The sequence below is a fragment of the Pseudorca crassidens genome, chromosome 7, assembly GCF_039906515.1.
Source record: "Pseudorca crassidens isolate mPseCra1 chromosome 7, mPseCra1.hap1, whole genome shotgun sequence".
Taxonomy (NCBI): domain Eukaryota; kingdom Metazoa; phylum Chordata; class Mammalia; order Artiodactyla; family Delphinidae; genus Pseudorca; species Pseudorca crassidens.
The window spans coordinates 15,333,954-15,356,643 of record NC_090302.1 but is presented as its reverse complement, the minus strand read 5'-3'; the positions used below and the strand labels follow the sequence as shown (position 1 = coordinate 15,356,643).

The window sequence follows — 22,690 nt, the reverse complement described above, 5'->3', positions numbered from 1 at the left end:
TGAGGCATTCTCTCTGGGGGCAACCAAAGCACCTTGCACATAACTCAAATTCTAGTAGAACACATATTGCATCATACTATGTGTGTCTATATTCATTTTCCTCCTAGTCTGTGAGCTCCTTGAATGCAAGAGGCAGTACCTCATTCACCTCCCACTTCCTTGTTATCTGGCACATTAGTGTGTACCCAGTAATGAGTTCGAATGAAGGTGAATTTAGAGAGGATGTGCTTCAGAGAGGACTGTGTTTCTCTGTTCTGGGCTTAGCACAGCCTACCTCCCTAGAGCCATTCCTCATGAGCAGGACCTGTTTCATCTTTCCCAACATCATAGCTTGAAACCTGAAGCTACTTTAACTTCAGCTCAATAGTGAAGGGGACAGGTGCTCAGAAACATCTGAGTGAAAAAATGCACAAATTGAAAAAACATCCTAAGAGAACAATGATGCTAAAAGGCCTTGACCACTCATTTCAGCACATATTTTGTTTGGGATCCATTGCTGCAAATTATGATTCTTGAGAGCTATAACTGCCTTTTCATTCTTTCCATGCTATCAAGCACAATACTAGATCACAGTAGGTGTGTAAAAATAAAACTGTTCAATTCAGGCACTCTTAGGAAACTCCTTTCACTCACCATGTTATTGAGGCAGGCACTGTACTAGATGTTAGAGATATAGAAATGAATAAGACGGTTTCTGACCTCAGGGGGCTCCAGTTGGGTAGGAGAACAAAATTCATAAATGTACAACTAAAATAAAATATACACACATTTCAGCAAAAAGGAATAAAGAAAAGACCTCTACTTCTGTAAGAGTAGAGGAGTTTGGAATAGTTATTGTGAACAGGATTGAACCCAAGTGAAATTACAGTCCAGCATTTGCCAAGCTGTATAACACAGAATCATAGATCTGCAGATGTAACCAAGATCAAATACATTCAGGAAACTCTGTATATTTAATCCAGCTCTTGAGACTCCTAATACACATTAGCCCAGTTGAGGCACTGAGAAGTCCTGCAGTAAATAAGTGTGGTTTATGTTATTTAATCCAGTGTTTCAGTATTATTGAGCTTTTGCTACATTTCTGTTTCCTAACAAACAGCCTCCAAATCCCAGTGGTTTACAACCACAAAGGTTTATTTCTTGCTCATGTTTCATGCTGGCTGGGCTTTGGCTCTGCATCAGATGTCTTCTTCTTTCAGATCTATACTGAAGGAGTGGCGTCTCTCAGGTATATGCCATTCTCATAACAGAGGGAAACAAAAGCCAAGCCAAGCAATGTCTCCTCAAGTGTCTTCTAAGATGAGGCATGCATTATATTCTCTTACATTCCATTGGCCAAAGCAAATCATATGTCCAAGTGCAATGTCAACTAAGTGGGGTGTATACATCTCCCACAGGACAGCATTTCCTGTCACACGCAATGCACTGTTATGTATAATTCTCTCAGGGAAGAGAGAGATGCAATCATGCAATGTACCACAAAATAAACTTATTTTTCCACCAAAGCTTATTTTTTAAAATTGAATTGTCATATGATCCAGCAACTCCACTCTTAAGGTATATACTCAAAAGAATTGCACAGAAGTATTCAAATAAAAACTTGAACACACTGTTCATAGAAGCAATATTAACAAAAAGGTGAAGACAAACTAAATGTCCATCAACTTATGAACGGATAAACAAAATGTGGTCTATCCACACAATGGAATCTTAACTCAGCCATAAAAGAATGAAGTACTGTTACGTGCTACAACACAGATGAACCCTGAAAACATTTTGTTACATCAAAGATGCCAGAAACACACACACAAAAACATATTGTATGATTCCAATTATATGAAATGTCCAGAATAGGCAAGTCAATAGAGACAGAAAGAAGATTAGTAGTTGTCTGGGGCTGGAGGGAGAGGGGAATGGGAAATTACTGCTTAATGAATATGGAATTTCCATTTGGGATGGTGAGAAAGTTCTGGAACTAGATAGTGATGACAGTTGCACAACACTGTGAATATACTCAATGCCCCTGAATTGTGGATTTTAAAATGTTTAAAACATTAAACTTTGTGTGATATATATTTTATCACAGTAAAAAATTAAGGTTCAAAGCAAACTGATTTGACAGTTCAAATAAATTTAAATCAGTAAATATTTATTGAGCATATACTACAAACTAAACACTGAAATAAGAAGTGAATAATGAATACGTTAAAAAGGATATGATTCTATTTTCAGGGAATTTAATTGCAATTTAGTAGAAATATGAACAATTGTGCACATGAAACAAGGTAGAATGTATCTAGAACACAGTAGAAGTGCATTGAAAGTGCTATATTTGCAGTGCCAAAGAAGAGCTTAATTGTGCCTAAGATGTATTGTGAGGGAAAAAAATAAAGATTGACTTAATAATCTTAAAAAATAAACAGGTACTGTGTTTGAAGAGAGTCAATGTATAAAAATTTCCACGGGTGATTTATTTAGGTTTTGGCCATCCTGACGCCTGATTTGTGTACAATCAGAGACCAACAAGGAATCAAGTGGGATGTGGTGGTTAAAGTAGGTCAAACTGTCACATTGATCACTGATCAGTCAGGAGTTCCATGCTGCACGCTCGGCCACAAGTTTATTGAAAGGTATAGCCCCACGTGACCACATACCAAATGATAAATCTTCTGATATTCCCCCCCCTCAACACCAGCTTATGCTCCATTAGCATTTCCACCTCTTTCTGTACAAGTCTGAGTCTTGAGTCACCAAATTATTCCAGATTTCCCCCGGTCAGAGGCAGCCCTTTTTATAGTCATCTATACCTGGAATGTTGCGAGGCTTTCATAATCGTCTGTTATAAAGGTATTTGATCTTTTCTGGTTCTGGATTCTTTTGAGAGTATGAGAATAGCTATGGAAATGGCACACCTACGCACATCCACAAGTTGGCAAGTAATTTTAGGAAAATCGCAGACTTTCTAAAGTAAATAGCAGAAACTATCAGCACATAGAAAGCGCTATACAACTACTTGCTCCAATAAAAACCATGATTATATGTTCCAGGTTGAGACACAATATGCTACACACTTTAAGAGCACTGGCATTGAGAGGACCTGTGTTCAAATTCTTGCTCTGCTGGCTACAAGAGCGTTACTAACTTCTGTGAGCCTCAATTTGCAAATCTGGAAAATGGCTCTGTGTTGAGGTTTCTGAGAGATGAATATAAAGGAATGAGCTCTATACCTGGCACGAGAGAACTATCCAGGAAATCACAGCTATGATTTTGTATCCGCCCTCTTGGGTTTTAGGTCAGGTGCTTTCAACATATTTTTCAAATAAATGCAGAACCATGATTCCGAGGCAGTGGTGTTTTTATTCCCATTTATTAGAAGACCTAGAGAAGCTCAGAAACTTAATTAACTAGTCCAAGGGCTTATCACTATCACATGTGCTCTCGTACACTCCCTATTTGTCCTGAGTTTTTTTTCCGCTTTTTTTTTTTTTTTTTTTTTTTTTGCGGTACGCGGGCCTCTCACTGTTGTGGCCTCTCCCGTTGCGGAGCACCGGCTCTGGACGCGCAGGCTCAGCGGCCATGGCTCACGGGCCCAGCCGCTCTGCGGCATGTGGGATCTTCCCAGACCGGGGCACCAACCCGTGTCCCCTGCATCGGCAGGCGGACTCTCAACCACTGCACCACCTGGGAAGCCCTCTGATTGAGTTTTAATTGATATCTTCAATCCACTTCTTAAGAGGAACTTCACTTCTCACAAGGCAGAGAACATGGTGCCCCTTGGCTCATAAAGTAAAACCAATACTTGGAGTCAAGCAGTTGGGTGGAAGTCAGCAATCCCATTTTTCATGAAGGCGCTGCTCTTTTATTCAACAGGCTTTACAGACAGCGCCACAGGAAGACGGAAACACGGATTCCCATCAGTGCCTCCTAGGCCCCGGCTAATCGGCAAGAAGGGCCTTTAGTCGCAAGCCGTTGCCGGTGACCCCGGGCTAATTCTTAATGAGGATTCAGCCCGAAGCTGCTGACTAGAGCAGGCTCTGGCAACAATCACTCCGCCTTCCACTGCGGTCACAAGGCCACGTGAGGTGACGGGGCTTCATGAAAAGAAGGCCTGATGACGTTCCTTCCCCTCTTCCTCGACTACTGCAGTTGGGCAGGGATTTATTCCCATTCTACCCACATCTAGAATGTGTTGTGCTGACTCAAGGCTCCCTGAGAAAAGTAATCATGGATCCCAGGCGGCTAGGAACCAAAACCCGGGGGATCTTGGGAAAGTGACTTCACCCCTTGGGGCCTCAGTTTCTTCATCTATGTAATGGGAAGCATGATCCCTATCTCTTAGTTGGTGGGAGGGATAAACTGGCTCATGGATATAAACACAATATGCCTAAGAAGGAGTAAGAACTCAAAATAACGTACATTTTAAACAGTTCAAATACTCTGTTCCCCTCTCCCTATTACTTGTTGCAAGATGATTTTAAAAATCATTATCTTCGGGCTTCCCTGGTGGCTCAGTGGTTGAGAGTCCACCTGCCGATGCAGGGGACACGGGTTTGTGCCCCGGTCCGGGAAGATCCCACATGCCACGGAGCGGCTGGGCCCGTGAGCCATGGCCGCTGAGCCTGCGCGTCCGAAGCCTGTGCTCCGCAACGGGAGAGGCCCCCGCAGTGACAGGCCCGCTTACCGCAAAAAAAAAAAAAAAAAAAACAAAAAAAAAACACTATCTTCACTCCATTTATAATGCCTACGGAGGAAAGGGATTATTGATGCTACTTCTCTTCCTCATCCTCCCTCTGCCTTTCCTCTATTTCCTCCTCTATCCCCTCCCTCCCTTCCTCTCCCTCTCCCCTTCCTCTTTCTCTCCTTCCCCCATCCTTCTAGTTCTCCCCTTTCTCCTGTTCCTGTAACGCCAATCCTATGCAAAATTTCAATTCAGCAAATACATATTGAGTCCCAATGTCCACAGCATTCTGTTGAATACAATGAAACACAAAGTTGGCAGAATCCCGTCCTTAACGAGGCCAATCATCAAATCTAATAGAAGAGGTAAAACCCAAATGCAAAGAACATGTTGCAAGATGAAGTTTTAAAAAATGCTGTACAAGAGGTCTTAAAGAGGCTTCTCAGAAGAGGTGGCATTTACAGGAGTAAAGGGGCATGACTCTTGCCTGAAATATGGACACATCCAACGCAACAGAAAAGGCACATGCACTTTGAAGAATGCTATCCATGCAAGAAGGCTCCTGGTATAGAGTAAGCCCTCAGGACATTGTCCTTAGGTTGAACTGGATCCAGCACGTTGGAGAATGAGAATCGTAAGAATTCAGAGAAAGGAGCTCACTATGGGCTGGGCGATTCATTCATTTAATTATTTATCCATTCATTTATACATTCATTTAACAAATATCTTCTGATCATTCTTTATGCGCCAGCTTCTATACATCATGCTAGAGATAGAGATGGCTCTTACCAGTGAGGAATTTATACTCCAACTGGGGAGTCAGATTAATAATAGGATGATTATACTATTGCATGACAAATCCTAGGGAAGAAGGTGGGCAGGGTGTCTAACAACCAGGGCAGAAGCATTAAGAGAAGTTTTCCTGGGAGAGGTGAAAGTCCAGGAACTAGAGAGATGATGTACAAAAGTTTGAAGCAATAAAAAACAAAAGAAGATGACTGTAGTAAAATGTAAGAAATTCCACAGGCCTGGAGTAAGGATATAGTACGTGTTGGATGACGGAATACGACAAAGCCAAGAAAATTGGCAAGAGTTTGATTATGAATAGCCTGGTGCCCAGGTCTATTCCTTATACCCATATCAGAGACTGTGAAGGGTTTTAAGCAGGGAAGTGACAGTATTTGATTTGATTTTAAGAAGAGCACACTGGCTGCTTCGATGGGGATGGATCAGCAGAAGTGATCAGAATCAAGAAGGCTGGTTTGACAGTCACTCCAGGGAAGAGAGAAATGATGATGGGAGGAGGTGAGCCATGACAGGGGTAAAGAAAGAAGGACTTCTAATAAGGGGATGGATATTAGTGCTGGGTATGGAAAGACAGACTGAACTCAATAAAAGAGAGAAGGGAAGTCATTTAGGGCGTGAAAAGATTCTGAGTTCACGAGTGATAGGAGATAGAGACTGGTCTGGTCTGGAAGAAGCTGAGGTTTCAAGAAGAGACACAAGGAAAGTAAAGAAGGGGTAAGGAGGAGGAGGAAGAAGGAGGGACGAAAGAAGAAGGAGAAAGAGGAGGAGAAATAATTTAAGATCAACGAGTGAAATGGGCCATTTGAACGTGAATATTAGGAGGAGGCTCTCAAAACACAGCAGAGTCTTGGGTGGCCTCTCTGGAGGTGCAGAGTGTAGATGATGCCTGGAGTCTTGCACCCCATATCCCCTCACTGCCTAGCATCCCATCTTTTCAAGATCTTGACTGTACTCTTGTCCATTTTTCTCTTTTGGAAACTGAGAGTGGGTTAGTGACTTCACTCCTTTTTCACTGAGGAAAACACTACGTGTCACTGAATCTAAGATGCCATTTTTTGTAAAACGTATCATTCTTTTGCATACACTAAGAAAATAAATAACCTGCCAATTAAACTATGACATACCATCAGTTATAAGAAACATTCTAATTTCAGAGATACTACAATCTGAAAAATCTTGTAACCCATCTATGAAAAGTGATCAGAAGTAAAGTTTAAGAAAATGGTCCCATTACCACAACTGTGAATTGTACCCACCCCACCTATGGGTCCATAGGTTCTCCTTCCCTTCACTCTGTATGAACTTGCAGGAGCTCTTATCTAAGGCAAATAATTCCAGTCATATACAAGATCCTATTCACTCTTCCCTGCTCAACTATGACCCTAAAATAATCCCTCTTACTCATAGAATCAATGTTTCCCTCTCTGAAGAATAACTCCCATCAGCATATAAAAGTTTTGTTGCTTCTATATTAAAAGAGAAGAAAAACTCACGCACTCCACGTCACCTTCTGTGTTGCTTCTATATTAAAAGAGAAGAAAAACTCATGCACTCCACATCACCTTCTGCTATTGTGCCATTCACTGCGAGATTCCTCCGTAGAGTTTGCTAAACCCCTACCTTCACTTCCTCTCTTCTTATTTTCTCTTGAACTCACTCTACTCAGGCTTCCACTCCCATAATTCCACTGAAGCATCATTGTTAGGGTCACCCATGACCTCCATGTTGCTAAGTCCACAACTCTGTTCTCATCTTCATCTTACTCATCCTATAAGTGGCGTTTGACACAGTTGACAACGACCTCTGCTTTGGAAAACATTCTTCCCTTGGTTTCCAGGATACCACACTCTTGGCTCTCATCCCACGACACTGCCACCCGCACCCCTGGCCACTTCTTAGACTCCTTTCCTTGTTCCTCATTAGTATGCCTTTACCCCAACTCTTCGATATTAAATTCCCCATGGCTCAATAACTGGATTCCTTCTTTTCTCTATCTACACTCTCTCCCAAGGTAATCTTGTCCAATCTCTTATCATTAAATATCATCGCTATACTAATTTATATCTCTGTTCTCTCCCCTGACTTTCCAAATGTCCACTCATCATTGACAACCGTATATATAAGAGACTTCTCAAACCTAGGTTCAAACCTAATTAGGTTCGAACCCAATTCCTCATATCCCATCTGAACGGATCCCTCCCACAGTATTCAACCACAGCAGTAAGGCAATGCCATCATTGCTGTCACTCAGGCAAAACTTTGGGAACATCCTCGGCTTCTCTCTTTTTCTCACAAGCATTTTCTCAGTCCATTGCCAACTAATGTCAGCACTACTTAAAAATATATCCACAATCCAATCACTTCTTACAACCCTCATTGCCACTGTCATGGTCCAGGCCGCCATTTTCTCTCACCTTGATAAACACTATAGCCTCCAAGCTGGTTTCTGTGTATGTGGTCTTGCCCTCTACAGTTCTTTTCTACATAACAGTCATAGTAATTCACGTAAAATGTAAGTCAGCTCCAGTTACTCCACTGCCTGAATTTCCAGTGGCTTCTCATTTCATTCAAAGTAAAATCTGAAGTCCGTTCCATGGTCTACAAATTTCTAGATGACCTATTCCCACACTATCTCTCTGATTGTAAAGAAAATATATTTCTTTCTTTACTTGTTTCTTTCTTTCTGCTCCCCCAACACCCACACACTAAATATAAACTCCAAAATGACTGAGACTTAGCTTATTCACGTCTCTACATCCCGCTCTTAAAACAATGTCTGACATATAGGTGATGTTCAATAAATATTGCTAAATGAGTAAGTGAATGTGTGAATGAATACATTTCTGGATTATCCCTAGATTTCAGCAAAAGATTTTCCCTGCATCTGTTTCCACTTCAGTGAGCTACAAAGGCAGAGGTCTGCTCTCTGTACGTCCATCTCACCAGATGGATACTAGATTAAATTACATGACAATGTCGGTAAAACACTCAATGGGCTTCTTGGAGAAAGAAGGATAAAAATAAGAAGTTATCATTACGCCACTAGCATTATTACAACTAGTTTAGTTCGGTGGTTGCTGCTTTGACTACTAATAGCCTCTGCTCATTTCCATGATCCTTTCTTCCTCATTTTGAGTCTCCTTCTCCAATCCTCCTCTTCCTGTTTCCTATTTCCCTCCATCTTTGCCCTGATTTGTGAACCTTTTATGAAACACCACAAAGTGAATGTCATTAGGCTGTCATTCATATCATCCTCAATCTACCCAAATAAGCCTCTGCAGGATCTCACGCCAGCCTCTTTCAGAGGCTTTAGGAGGGGAATAGAGGAATACAGAGCAACCCGTTTTGAGAAGGAGAAACTCTGAAATCAGGTCAGGTTAAAATTCTGGCTCAATCACTTATTAAGAAACCTCTCTCAGCCTCAGTTTTCTCACCTACAAAATGGGGATGTTATTTATGCCTTCCTTATAGGAATGCTATGAAGATTAAAAATGTAATAAATCCAGTTATACAAAACAAATAAATAAGAGTTAAAATAAAAACAAATACATAAATGTAAATATAATAAAAATAAATTAACACAGTCCCTGGCACTCAAGGAAGTGTTCTATAAATAATATCTATTATTTCTGGTTCCTCCACCCCTCAGTCCATACAGTTTCCCTTCTAGCTGGGCTGGATCACCTCCTGATCATTTGTCTCTGCTTTACTCATGTCTTCCCTTTGCAGAGGATGTCAAGATAGAGCACATTATTAAATAAATTTTTAATAGCTGCATATTGTATACACAGAAATGTACACATATAAATCATGTGTGTACAGCTGCATGAATTTTCACAAAGTAAACACGTCCATGTGTGGCTACTGTGATCACGAAACAGAACATTGGGCTTCCCTGGTGGCGCAGTGGTTGAGAGTCTGCCTGCTGATGCAGGGGACGCGGGTTCGTGCCCCGGTCCGGGAAGATCCCACATGCCGCGGAGCAGCTGGGCCCGTGAGCCATGGCCACTGGGCCTGCGCGTCCGGAGCCTGTGCTCCGCAACGGGAGAGGCCACGACAGTGAGAGGCCCACGTACCACACACACAAAAAAAGAACATTACCAAGACTTCCAGAAACCTCTCTCATCTCTCTTCAGTCACTTCCCCATTCCTCCACCACAAAGGTTAATGCTCTTTGGAATTCTAAAGCAATGTATTTGTTTTACTGTTTCTGAGCTGTGTAAGAATGGAATCATACAGCATTTCCTCTTTCGTGTCTGGCTTCTGTTACTTAATGTTGCATTCATGAGATTCTTCTATATTTTTGCATGAAAGGGTAGTTGATTCTTTCTCATTTCTGTATTGTAGCCCATCATGTGAATGTATGACAAGTTATTTACCCATTTTTTTGTTGATGGCCATTTGGGGCTATTTCCCTTTGGGGGACTATTTTGAACAAAACTCCTATGAACATTCATGGTTTTTGGTGAACAAAGGTCACACTTCTGTTGGGCATATTCCTAGGAGTTGTAATTGTTAGGTCACAGGGTGAGGACATATTGAGTTTTCAGTAGAAGCTGCCAAAAAGAGTTTTCCAAAGTGACTGTACTAATTTATTCTCCCAGGAGCAATGCATGTAAGTTCCCAGTGTTCAACATTGTCACTCCTTGATACTGTCACATTTTTCAGTTGAGCCAGACTGATCGGTGTGTTATGACACTGTTTTAATTTACATTTTCTGAGGACTAGTAAAGTTAATCACCGTTTCAAATATTTATTAGCCATTTTGATATTCTTGTTTGCGAAGCGCCTGTTCATGCCTTTTACCCATTTTCTTGTCTTTCCGGATTGCCTGCCTTTCTCTTATTGGTTTTAGAGGTTATTTACATATTTTACACATGAGTTCTTTGTCAGATACATTTATCACCAATATTGCCTTCCACTCTGTAACCTGCATTTTCATTCCATGAATAGCATCTTCTGATAAACAGGAATTCTTAATTTCAAAGTAGTCCAATTTATCAACCTTTTTCTTCTACTTGGTGCTTTATGGATGCTACTGAATAAGTATCAGCCTACCCAAAAGTCATGAGATATTCTTCTGTCTTATATTTAAGAAGTTTTTTTGTTTTACCTTCCACCAGGAGAATATTTTTTCCTCCTTTCTATGATCCCTCTACCTAGACAGACAGAATGGATTACCTCCTTTTCCACATCTCTGTAATAGTATGCATTACTTTTACTAGCTCTACTATATTACACACTACCTTGAATCATATGTATTTTCCTGTCTGTCGGCTCTCTTACTCCCACTCTCCATTCACTCAAATACCTAAATCTTTCATGGTCTTTTCACTGAATCCTGGTAGTGACACCTCCTAAGTAACTCCAAAATTGGTCTGTTTCTCTCCATCCCAACTGTTGCTTCCATGGTTTCAGTCTGTGACATCTCATCTTCAATACTGCAGTAGCCCTTAACTAACCGGTCACCAACCTCCAAACTACTCCTCTCTAATTAATTGACCACACAGTAGCCAGAGTGATCTTCCAAAGCATTAATAATCTCTTCCTGCTACTTTGTTTTTTAAAACGCTTTTATGGTTCCCATTACTCTCAAATTAATATTCAACTCATTAATGTGCTACAGAGGCCTTCTAGGATATGACATATTATTTTGCCTTTCTCACCATTGATATCTCTGCTTTAATCTCTTAAGATCTTTTCAATTTCCTTGAATGCCATTCACGAGGACTCTGCTCCATAGCTATGTCCCTGCCCCCTTCTCCACTCTTCAGGTCTCATTCTGTGCATCTTTTTATCAAGAAAACTTCCCTGATTCTCTAGTAGGTGAAATCTCCATACTACTGGGTATCAAAGAACCGTCACAATTTTTTTCCATCCAAACTCATTGCACATTATTATTCGTCTAAACCCATGTTTTTGATAGAGTGTATATTTCCTTGGGGCAAAAAGTATGTCTGTCTTGTTCACCACTGTTTTCTGTGCCTAGCCCAATGACAACATGAGTTCTTGAAAAATATTTGCTGAATGGAGTTGAACTGATTTGTGCTCACAGGCCCAGGATGTAGCACTGAATTTGGCACATAGTCAGTCTCGATAAAGGTTTGGTGATTCAGCATCTTCCTAAGCATCAGTATCGATTCAATCACCAACACGGTGGAATGATGATTAAATAGTTTCTATAACATCCCTACCAAACGTCACCAACATATAACCCTAATAACAAGAGAGTCACTATATGCTTCAGCAGGACATTCCAGGTTTGGACATGAATGTGCATTAGAAGATCTATTTTATACTGAGTTTAAACTGAGATCTAGCTTAAACCTGGGATCCTTGTAGTTTCCCACATGTAGATCAGGTTTGCCCCATTTTATCCATATTATCGAATTTGACTAACTTTTCTGCAAGACAGCCCTTTAGGTATCCACAGACACATCCTTCTGCTCTAAGTCCACCTTCATCAGTTATGTATTATAAGACACTCTCCTTCAGTTTCTTGATGTCCCTCTTGAAATGTGCTGCCCACACTTGGACCCAATCCACCAGGTGTGCTCTGACCAATCTAGAACAGAACAAAGCTGTCATCTCCTTCTTTTGTGTGAATAACATGCTGCTAATAATGTAACCAATGGCAGATCTGGGTTTTAGGACTGAGGCTTAGGCTACAGGTGCTTATTGAGAAACGGAATTCAAAATTACATGTGAACATGAATATGCAGAATGAGAAAATTTAGGGACTTAGAAGGTGAGGGAGCCCTGGATCTTAAGCTTCCTTAGCTTCACTGTAAATCAGCTTCTAAATGGCCCTAAGATCTTAATAAATTCCTAGTGAGATCCTGTTAATCCCAACTAATTTACTCTGATTATAACTTACGTCCTACGTGCACAGCAGGGTGACCAGACACAGACCGGAGCCGTACTTCCTGGATTCAAACCCTGCTCTCATCCCACAAGCTCACTGTAGGCATCACAGGAGCTAATATTGAAAATCCTGGTGCACCCAAGGTAGGTCTGTCTTCCTTATTCATTTCTTATCAGGCATTACCAAACTCATCTGTCTACTCTTCTGTCTACTAAAGGGGTGCAGGATTATTCTTCATGTACTTGAGGTTTTGTTTTGTTGGCTTTTGTTTTAATGCTAGACCACTCTCTTGGCCTGAATTTTCCTGATGGATTTTCATTCATTGCTCCCAAGTGACACTACCAAGCTTGCTCTGTACCACTTTCCAACCATCTTCTATAACAGGAGCATGAATCAAAGAGTTGCCAAGGAACCAGAATATAAAAGTCACATTAGGCTCTGTTTAGCTCGACCTGCCAATCTCAACCCAAATTTCCTCCCACTGACATTCAGAATCACCTTTATCAGATACCTTTCTAAAAGGTCACATTCTTAGTTCGCTCAAAGTTAAAGCATATGACAGTTTTTATGACTATAAAGTTAATACACGATCATTGTAGAAAAGTTAGAAAAGGAATTGGAAGACTAAAATAAATCATCTCTAACCTAATCATCCAGAAGTAACCTCTTTTAACATCTCGCATAATTCCTTGCAATGTTATTTTTCCTTATCCTTTTACATGAAGATCATGCCATACATTCAGTCAGAAACCATCCACTTTTTAATTAACATTACAGTAAATCATTTTCACGTATCCTGAAAATTCTTTATAAACAACATTTCAGCACCTGCCTAATATTATGTTGTATGGATGCTACACAATTCATTTAGTCTCCTCATGTGGAAAATTGAAATCTTTACATTGTTTTTTTCTTTGCTATTATAAATTATCCTTTTTAAAACAGCACTATCTATACTTAAAGTTTTATCATTTTCCCCCTACAATCTCCCCTCCTCTTTATGATGAATTAATCAGGATAAAATGACTATTTTAAAGAGTGTATTTTCTTCAAGGTCTTGAGTATATATGGAGCACATAACATGTACCTGACATATAATAGATAATAAACAAATACAAATATGTATGTATTTCAACAAATTAATCCTTAGAATTGTTGCAATTTCACTAGCCATGCCTAAGAGGATCCGTCTTTCTATATTCCAGCCAGCACTGAATGTTCTCATTTGTAAACTCTGCTAAAAGCACACACACACATACACAAATACGTACGGGTGTATGAATATACTGAAGACCACTAATGATTAACAAATAAGGAGAAAGAAGTTGACATAGAACCAAAAATTCTATAAAATGCCCTATAGTTCTTGGAATTCAAATAATATCTGCCAAAATATATTGAGAATCAAACACAATAATGTAGGAAATTCAGAGGCTATGATATGAAACTTTAATATATATTAGATCTGGAACATCTATAAATAACACTGTTTAGACACTTTCATCAAAACAATCAGATAAAGCTCACATTTCCATACTTTATATCTCAAAACTAATTAATAACCATGAATTCAATGTCCCATATATGTTAAAATTTTTAAAAAGACATCATATCACAACTGTCTTAATTTGCATATTTTTATTTTTTGTTGGTTTCTCTGCCTTTCATCTTAGTTTTCATTCTCCCTCCACATCATGCCTCCTGATACCCCCTCATCCCTCCTCCCCCAGGCTGCTCTCCCCTCCCTCTCTCTGTTCCCATCATTTCCACTGACATCCTACCTTGAAGGTGCAGTTTGCTCTCCGTGCTTTGCAGAAGGACGGAACTCACAGAGTCCAGATTGTCATAGCTGTTACAGCCCAGAGGCCCAGTGCGTGTCTCTGTGACCTGGAGTGGACATCAAGGGCGACAGATGTGAGACAGATGCCCTTGTCTGGGACAGATCCTGCAGAGTCAGCCCCCAGCAGAGCTCAGGCAGCAGAGAAAGCCTGACCTGAGTCAGCGGCCACTTCTTGAGCCCCTTGCCTGTGTCAAGGACCATGCCTGACTGTTGCCAAGCAGACAACGGGATAGCAGGGCAATCTAGCAGACTGGAGCCAGGACGCCCACGTTCTATCCTTGGTTCTCACTGCACAAAGCCATTTCAAGTATTATATGAACTAAAAATAAGTGGAAACACTATAGTGTATTTCAAAAGCATGGGCTTTGGAGTTAGGAGAGTCAGTGTTAGATCCCGGCTGCGCCCTTTATTTGCTGTGTGCCCTCAGGCAGTCACTTCTGTAAGCTCCTGCAATCTGAAGCTAGTAAATCCTAGGGTGGTGAGCCTAAACCTGATGGGTGTAAGTGCCTGACACATGGCATATGTTCAGTAACTGACATCTTATTACCAAGAGTCTCTATAAATTGTAACGTGCATTATCGATGAGTAAATATGCGTTATCATTAGGCAAGAACAATAAAATTATTCCCATTTTCAAAAAAAAAAATTAGCAAACAGCACAGTCAGCTCCACTGCAGAATGATCACCCCAATCCCCTGGTGGTGTGTTTCTCAAACACTGTCTTAGAATAATTGAGGTGGTGGACAAGAGGGAAACAGCTATTCTAAAAGATAACCTTGAAATATGAATGGTTTAGTATGTAAAGTGGTTTCTTCATGTCTTTAGCCTTTACTTTCCATTATTTAACACAATCACTTGTAGGCTTGTTTTGAGGTTTGCATCCAGCTGTAAGGACACAGCACTGACTGCTGTCAGGAATGATGACTTGGGAAATAGTCACACAGATCTCCCAATGCCAGCTCTGCCCCGTCCAGCAGCAGAGCCTTGGATCACTAACTCCTCTTTCTAAGCCTCAACTTCTGCATCTACACAATGTCAGTAATTCTGTTACCCACCCTAACGGTAAAGGGACCACATTTTTGAAGTATCTAGCACTTAGGAAACAGTACAAAAATGGAAGGTTATTAGGCTTTGCTTTTAAAAAATAATGTATTCTTTTTTGTGTACAGAATAATGACCTCGTTACTGTTCAATGAGATTCAAAACTACCAATCCGTCTTGCTAAAGATGCTCGGGAAGAGAAACCACGGGCAAAACCTCCCCACCTGGGTCAGCTGCTCATCTTGGACAAAGCTGGCAGGGAGACCAGTTCTAGCCAGCTGGGTCTTGAGGTAGCGTCAAGAAATGGCTAGAAAAACCCAAGTGCCAGACTGAGTGTCGAGGATGGTGCTACTGCAAGAATGGCTCCTTGAGTGGCCTGTGTGCAATTTCTCTAAGAAATTCCTCGTGAGGAGGCACACTGCACTTCCGGGATGCACAAAAGAGGATTACCTTCTGACAGAGCTTCAATATCTCAATTCCGCATCCCATCCGGCGGGGAGGGAACCATTTGGTGATAATGAAAACCAGGCCTTTGCTTCACTCAGACTCCGACGGCTTCATCGAGCTCCATGTCTCTGTGCTGAGCTCCCTAACACCATAATCCCCCCAATATAGGCGATTCTTCTCGGATAAACTGGCTCTTTGTTGATCTGATTTATTTCTCCCCTTCCTCCCTCCCTCCTCAGCAAGTCTCTCCCCTCCCACATTTTTTCTCTTCCCTTGGTCAGTTTCTGACTCATCTGCCTGACTTCCACCAACACTCCCCGGCAACCCCTCACCCCTTCACACACACTTTTTCCCTAGAGATCCCTTTTAAAGTCTTGATATAAGACTAGGTCTGCATTTTATTCAGAAGGAAGATGCTCAGGAAGAGAAAACAGACTGAAGAATGAGGTAAAATGCAGGTATAATCTGGTTTAAGAAACTGTGAGATGCAGAAAAATCTTCATTGAAACCCTCCAAAGAACTAATCCTTTTTTATCAAAAATGTCCTCCTTTATTCTCTTTATAAAGATAATCCTTGAATTTACTGCATTTAAAGTGGAATTTTTTTAAGTACCTATGCTCTAAGGCATTGAGCTGAAAGTCTCCACAGCTGTTCTTACCAATGTGGCTATTTAAACTTAAATAAATTAAAAAAAAAAAACCTTACAAATTTAGTGTCTAAGTAGCCACATGTCACATGCTCCATAACCCCATATGACTAGTGGTTCCTGTCTTGGCCAGCACAGATACAGTCTCTCCATTATCTTGGAAGGGTCTATTGGACAGCGCTGGGGTAGATGAGCATGGGTCGGCACATGACAGACTGCCTGATTTATAAAGTTTTATTGGAACACAGCCATGCCCATTTTTTACACACTGATTGTATGGCTAATTTTGTGCTATAGCAGCACAGCTGAGTTGTAGTAATACCGATCATATGACCTGCAAATCTTAAAATATTTACTATTGACCCTTTACAAAAAATCCTCGTGGATCCCTGGTCTAGAGAGTAGAGTTCTAGTCCCTGTTAATGCACTGGCTAGGTGTGTAACCCTGAGCAGAAGTCTTTAACCCTTGGACCTGAGTGTTCCCATCTGTAAAATGGGGAGGGAGGATGAAAAACACAGGTGTTGACCAATTACTGACCTAGGCATAATCTGACTCTTGAGAGCTCTGTGACCTTTCGAAAATGATTTACCCACTGTAGCCTGTTCCTTCACCTAGAAAGGGAGTCTGGAAATCATCCACACAGAGCTTTAAGAGTGAAGGAGAGTAAGCTGGGACAAAGGGAGAGAGTGGCATGGGCCTATATACACTACCAAATGTAAAACAGATAGCTAGTGGGAAGCAGCCGCATAGCACAGGGAGATCAGCTCGGTGCTTTGTGACCACCTAGAGGGGTGGGATAGGGAGGGTGGGAGGGAGACGCAAGAGGGAGGGGATATGGGGATATGTGTATATGTATAGCTGATTCACTTTGTTATACAGCAGCAACTAACACACCATTGTAAAGCAATTATACTCCAATAAAGCTGTTAAAAAAAAAAAAGAGTGAAAGAAAGTACTATGTTTAATTCTGCCACGATTATAGCCAGGGTTGCCCCAGGAAATCAGTGCATGTGGTCGCCTTAATGACAATGCTCGGGATATTAGGGGCACTTGACAACCTCAGGCACCTCAGGCAGAATGGTTGGAGGGGGGCACTGTTAGCTCCCTGGGTAAGAAGCCAGGGATGTCATCTGCCCGTTGACTCGCAGGCCACCTTTGTGCAGTGCTGTTGTCTGAGAGCCTGCCACCCGAAGCCACCCGCAAGCCGTACCTTGATTGCTCCAGTTGATATCTGGATCTCATGGAGCCTCCTCATGGTACCATCACGGTCCACAAAGTAGGACGATGCCAGCTGGTGCAGAGCTTCAACACTTTGAGTGGCATTCCCTGACTTCCTGTCCAGGCGACTTTTGTCCATGTACATGGTCAAGGCCTCCTCCCCTGCACAGAAAAGGAAAGAAGCCAGGCAGCCCGTTGAGCTTTGGGATGCGTAGGAAGCCTTCACGGCTTGGATGCCGAAAATAGCTTCAGACCTCTCACTCATTTTGCCCAAATTTCCTTCTGCCTCTGAAAATCAAGAGCACAATGAAAGCAAGACAGTCCAGAGGTGTCTGTAAGCGCCAAGCTCCATCAGGACGCAGATCATGGAAAGCCTCTTAGTCGTCAAGTCCAGCTCTTACTAATCCACGTCATAGTTCTCACCAGCATCATCTCGTAACACAACTCACTTCCTCTCTTCAAGGCTCAGGCTTTTCTGTAAAATGATGGATTCGCCATAGATGGTCCCTTCCCATTCCTTTCTTCTCCTCTGTTTCCTCCTCATCATCCAATTCCACCTATTCCTCCTCTCATTTCTCCCCTCTCTTCTTCCCTTGTTCTTTCCTCCTTTCCTTTCTCTCTTTCTCCTTCTGCTACCCCTTCCCAGACAGATGGATGTACGGATGGATGGATAGATAAACAGAGATATAGACAGAGAGAGAGGGAGAGAGATAGAGAGATAAGACATAGTTCAAACACAGATATAGACAGATAGAGAGGAAAAACTAAACTGTCAGCCCTGTGATGTCAGACACTGTCTATATTAGCCACTGCCGTACCCCTTGTACAAAGCCCAGTGCTTGGCATATAGTAGATAGTAAATAGTTAAACCATCAATTTTTTTCATTCATTCAATAAGTATTTCTTAAGTTACATCTTGGGGAGAGAGGAGATGACATGAAAGTTAGGCATAGGGTGGAAGAAACAGAGAGAGAGAGAGAGAGAGAGAGAGAGAGAGAGAGAAACAGAAAGTCTTATATAATTTACCATGAAGTTTTCCTTAGAAATACATGCATAGATTACTAACAGTACTAACTAATGGTGCATTTTATTTTGGACAACAAGATGTTTCACCAGAACTTCATAAAGGAAGCTCCAGATATGCCACCTAAATAGATCTGATCATTGTACCGCTGGTTTCACTCTCAACTAACTGTGAACTTGGGGACATTTCTTAACCCCTCTGATTCTCGGTTTATTCATGAACAAAATCAGGAGAAGAACAGCACCTACTGCATAGAATAATTAAGAAGAATAAATTAATTAACACACGTAAAGTCCTTATATCATTGTCTGTTCATTGTAGCAATCAAAAATCATTTGGAGTAGTAGTAGAAGGCAGTCTCTAGAACTAGACTGCCTGGACTTGAACTAGCTATGGGAACAAGTTACCTGCACTCTTTATACCAGGGGTCGCCAACCCCGGTCTGCGGCCTGTTAGGAACCAGGCCGCACAGCAGGAGGTGAGTGGCCACAAGCTCTCCATCGCTCCCCACCGCTCCCATCACTCCCCACCGCTCCTACCGCTCCCCACTGCTCCCATCGCTCCCCACCGCTCCCATCACTCCCCATCGCTCCCCACCACTCCCATCACTCCCCACCCCTCCCCACCACTCCCATCACTCCCCACCGCTCCCATCACTCCCCACCACTCCCCACCGCTCCCCACCGTTCCCCACCACTCCCCACCTCTCCCATCACTCCCCACTGCTCCCCACCGCTCCCACTGCTCCCCACTGCTCCCATTGCTCCCCACCGCTCCCATCGCTCCCCACCACTCCCCACCGCTCCCATCACTCGCCACCGCTCCCATCACTCCCCACCGCTCCCCACCGCTCCATCACTCCCCACCACTCCCACCGCTCCCCACCGCTCCCATCACTCCCCACCGCTCCCACCACTCCCCACCGCTCCCCACTGCTCCCCACCGCTCCCCACTGCTCCCCGCCACTCCCCACTGCTCCCATCGCTCCCCACTGCTCCCATCGCTCCCCACTGCTCCCCACCGCTCCCCACCACTCCCATCGCTCCCCATTGCTCCCATCGCTCCCCACCGCTCACATCTCTCCCCACTGCTCACATCGCTCCCCACCGCTCACATCGCTCCCCACCGTTCCCCATCCCTCCCCACCACTGCCATCGCTCCCCACCGCTCCCCACTGCTCCCATCGCTCCCCACCACTCCCATCGCTCCCCACCACTCCCGTCGCTCCCCATCGCTCCCCATCACTCACATTACCGCCTGAACCGTCCCCCACCCCCATCCGTGGAAAAATTGTCTTCAACGAAACCAGTCCCTGGTGCCAAAAAGGCTGGGGAATGCTGCTCTATACTGCAGTTTCTGCATGTGTAAAATTGAGAGTACTAACTGTACTTTCCTCCTAGGGTTGTCATAGGATTGAATCCGTTAATGACATAAAGCACCTGAGCCCTGCCTGGCACATAGTAAGCCCTGAGGAAGGGTTAACCACCGTTATTCGATTACCACAAAATACCAATTGTATGAGACTTATCCTTACTTCTAGTCAACCCAGTACAACAGGATAGTCAGAGAACAAACATTACCGATACTTTCTGAGGACAAAAGCCTGATATCTAAGATAACTGAAATTTCTTTAGAACACTGATGATTTCTGAGTTGAATGGAAAACACAATTTACTTTCAAAAGAACAGTGGTTATCCTAGGACGAGGGCACAGTCCTGACCTAGGTTAATTCTTCTGCCTTGGACCCCTCCATGACTGCTTCTAGAAAGTGGTTTCATTGTCATTCAGAGTTCTCCACGTGCAGCCTCCAGCCTGTCTTTTCAGCCCTGTCTCCCTCCCTGTGTTCCAGCCAAACCATTCCTTCTGCCTCCATGGTTTATTCTTGCCAATTCCTCTCAGGCTTTCCTCAGACTCTTTTTTATTCTGTTTGGAATACCATTCTGTCCCTCCCCTAAATGGCTGACTATTGAAATCCTATCCAGCATTTTGGGACCAATTCAAACATCACTTCCTCTTACTGCCCTGTGTCCTTGACCTGGCATCTCCTATACACTCTTCAGAGCCTGCTCGGCTGGCCATCACCTTACTGGCGAGGTTTCCCCAGCCACACCCTCCCCTCCGCCCCCCCCGCCCCAGAGAGCTGTCATCACCTCTGTCCATCACGCTCTAGTGTGTCCATTACGTTTAGCTCAGCATGCATGCACTGGGTATTCTGTGTGTTCTGAGCACTTTGGCAGGCACTGGGTGACAAATGAATAAGACAGTGTCCCCGTTCTTAGAGTCACCCAGTGACTACATGCATGCTGGCCAGTACAGGAACCACTGGCCAAGTGTGGCTACTGAGCATGTGAAATGCAGCTGGTCCAAACTGAGATGCACTGTACCTGTAAATTACACACAGCAGAGTCCCAAGATCTGGAAAATGTAAAAAAACAAAGTAAAATATCTAATTAATTAATAAATGCTGGAGAGGGTTTGGAGAAAATGGAACCCTCCTACATTGTTGCTGGGAATGTAAACTGATGTAGCCACTATGGAGAACAGAATGGAGGGTCCTTAAAAAACTAAAAATAGAGTTGCCATATGATCCAGCAATCCCACACCTGGGCATATATCCAGAGAAATCTCTAATTCGAAAAGACCCATACACCCCAATATTCACAGCAGCATTATTCACAACGGCCAAGACATGGAAACAACTCAAACACCCATCAACAGATGTTTGGTTTAAGAAGATGTGGTATAAGATCTTCTTAAACCAAACATAAAACCAAGCCATAAAAAGGAATGAAATAGTGCCATTTGCAGCAACATTGATGGACCTAGAGATTATCATACTAAGTGAAGTAAGTCAGACAGAGAAAGACAAATAGTATATGATATCACTTATATGTGGATTCTAAAAAATAATACAAATGAATCTATAGACAAAACAGACTCACAGATAGAAAACAAACTGATGGTTACCAAAGGGAAGGCAGGGGAGGGATAAATTAGGAGTATGGGATTAACAGATACAAATTACTGTACATAAAATAGATAAGCAATAAGGATTTACTGTTTTTTCAGAATTTTTCAGAATCTGAAAAAAGTATATATAACTGAATCACTTTGCTGTACACCTAAAACGAATACAATATTGTAAATCAACTATATTTCTATTAAAAAAATAAAAACAGAACTGTAATGGAAAAAAGAAATAAAAATATCATTAATAGTTTATTAGTTGCATGTTGAAACGATGCAGGGTGCCTGCATCCCTGTAGATAATGTGGGACCCAAGACACTGATGATCTGGTCTCTCTAGCTGCATCCCGTGCTGCTCTCTAGCTGTGCTCTATCCTGTACAAATGTGCCCTATTTTCTCTTATGGTTGGGGCTCTGCTTTTCTCCTGGCTAACTTCTACTCATCCCTCAGGTGTCACTTAAGACACCTCCTCTAGGTAGCCTTCCCTGAATCCCCCACTGTTTACCTAAACTAAAGTAAGAACTCTAACCACGGGCTCCCACGATCTCTTTTATTTCTCCAATATGTTACCTGTCACATTTCCTGGTGATTTCTTGTTTAATAGCCTCTCTCTTTTACTAGAGGAGAAGCACTGTGAAGTCAATGAGTATGTAGGAGTCTTTCGTCATTTCACTGTCTTTGCCTAGCACGATATGGGCATATATTATGTGCTTAACAAATGATCAGGGTATGTGTGGGTAAATGGATAAATGTGGAAGTGGTCCAACTCTACGGTGTTTGTTGATTGACTGCAATCTTCCAGTAAGAAGATTCATCATTTTCAAAATTAATCTCTGGGTTCCACATGCCTAGACTCAAGTTGAGTTCAGAATAAAAAACTCATATATGCACCTTCCCATGAAGTCTTCGCCAGTTATGCAGGAGGACACAATTGGACTCTGCAGTAACCTGAATAGACTTGGCTTAAAAATGACTTTATATACAATTAGACATTGAGTTCCAGGTGTGGTGAGTGGTGGCCTGGGGCAGGAAGGACTCTGATTCTTCTTTCTAACGCTCCCAATGCTCTTCCCAGGTCAAACAAAGAGCAAATGTTCAGTTATCATTTGATGGATAGATGGATGGATGGGGAGATAGATGATTAAATGAATAG

The 22,690-nt window shown here is 42.4% G+C and overlaps 1 protein-coding gene across 2 annotated transcripts in view; it reads right to left on the bottom strand.

Annotated features, from left to right (window-relative positions):
• Positions 1 to 22,690, bottom strand: part of BRINP1 (BMP/retinoic acid inducible neural specific 1) — a 189,733-nt gene that overhangs the window by 38,920 nt on the left and 128,123 nt on the right. For both annotated transcript variants that reach the window (XM_067743513.1, XM_067743512.1), the window contains exons 4-5: positions 17,537 to 17,706; positions 14,132 to 14,237 (exon numbers count right to left, since the gene is read on the bottom strand). In XM_067743513.1, the coding sequence (XP_067599614.1) occupies positions 14,132 to 14,237; positions 17,537 to 17,706 (276 nt within the window). The remainder of the gene's footprint in view (positions 1 to 14,131; positions 14,238 to 17,536; positions 17,707 to 22,690) is intronic.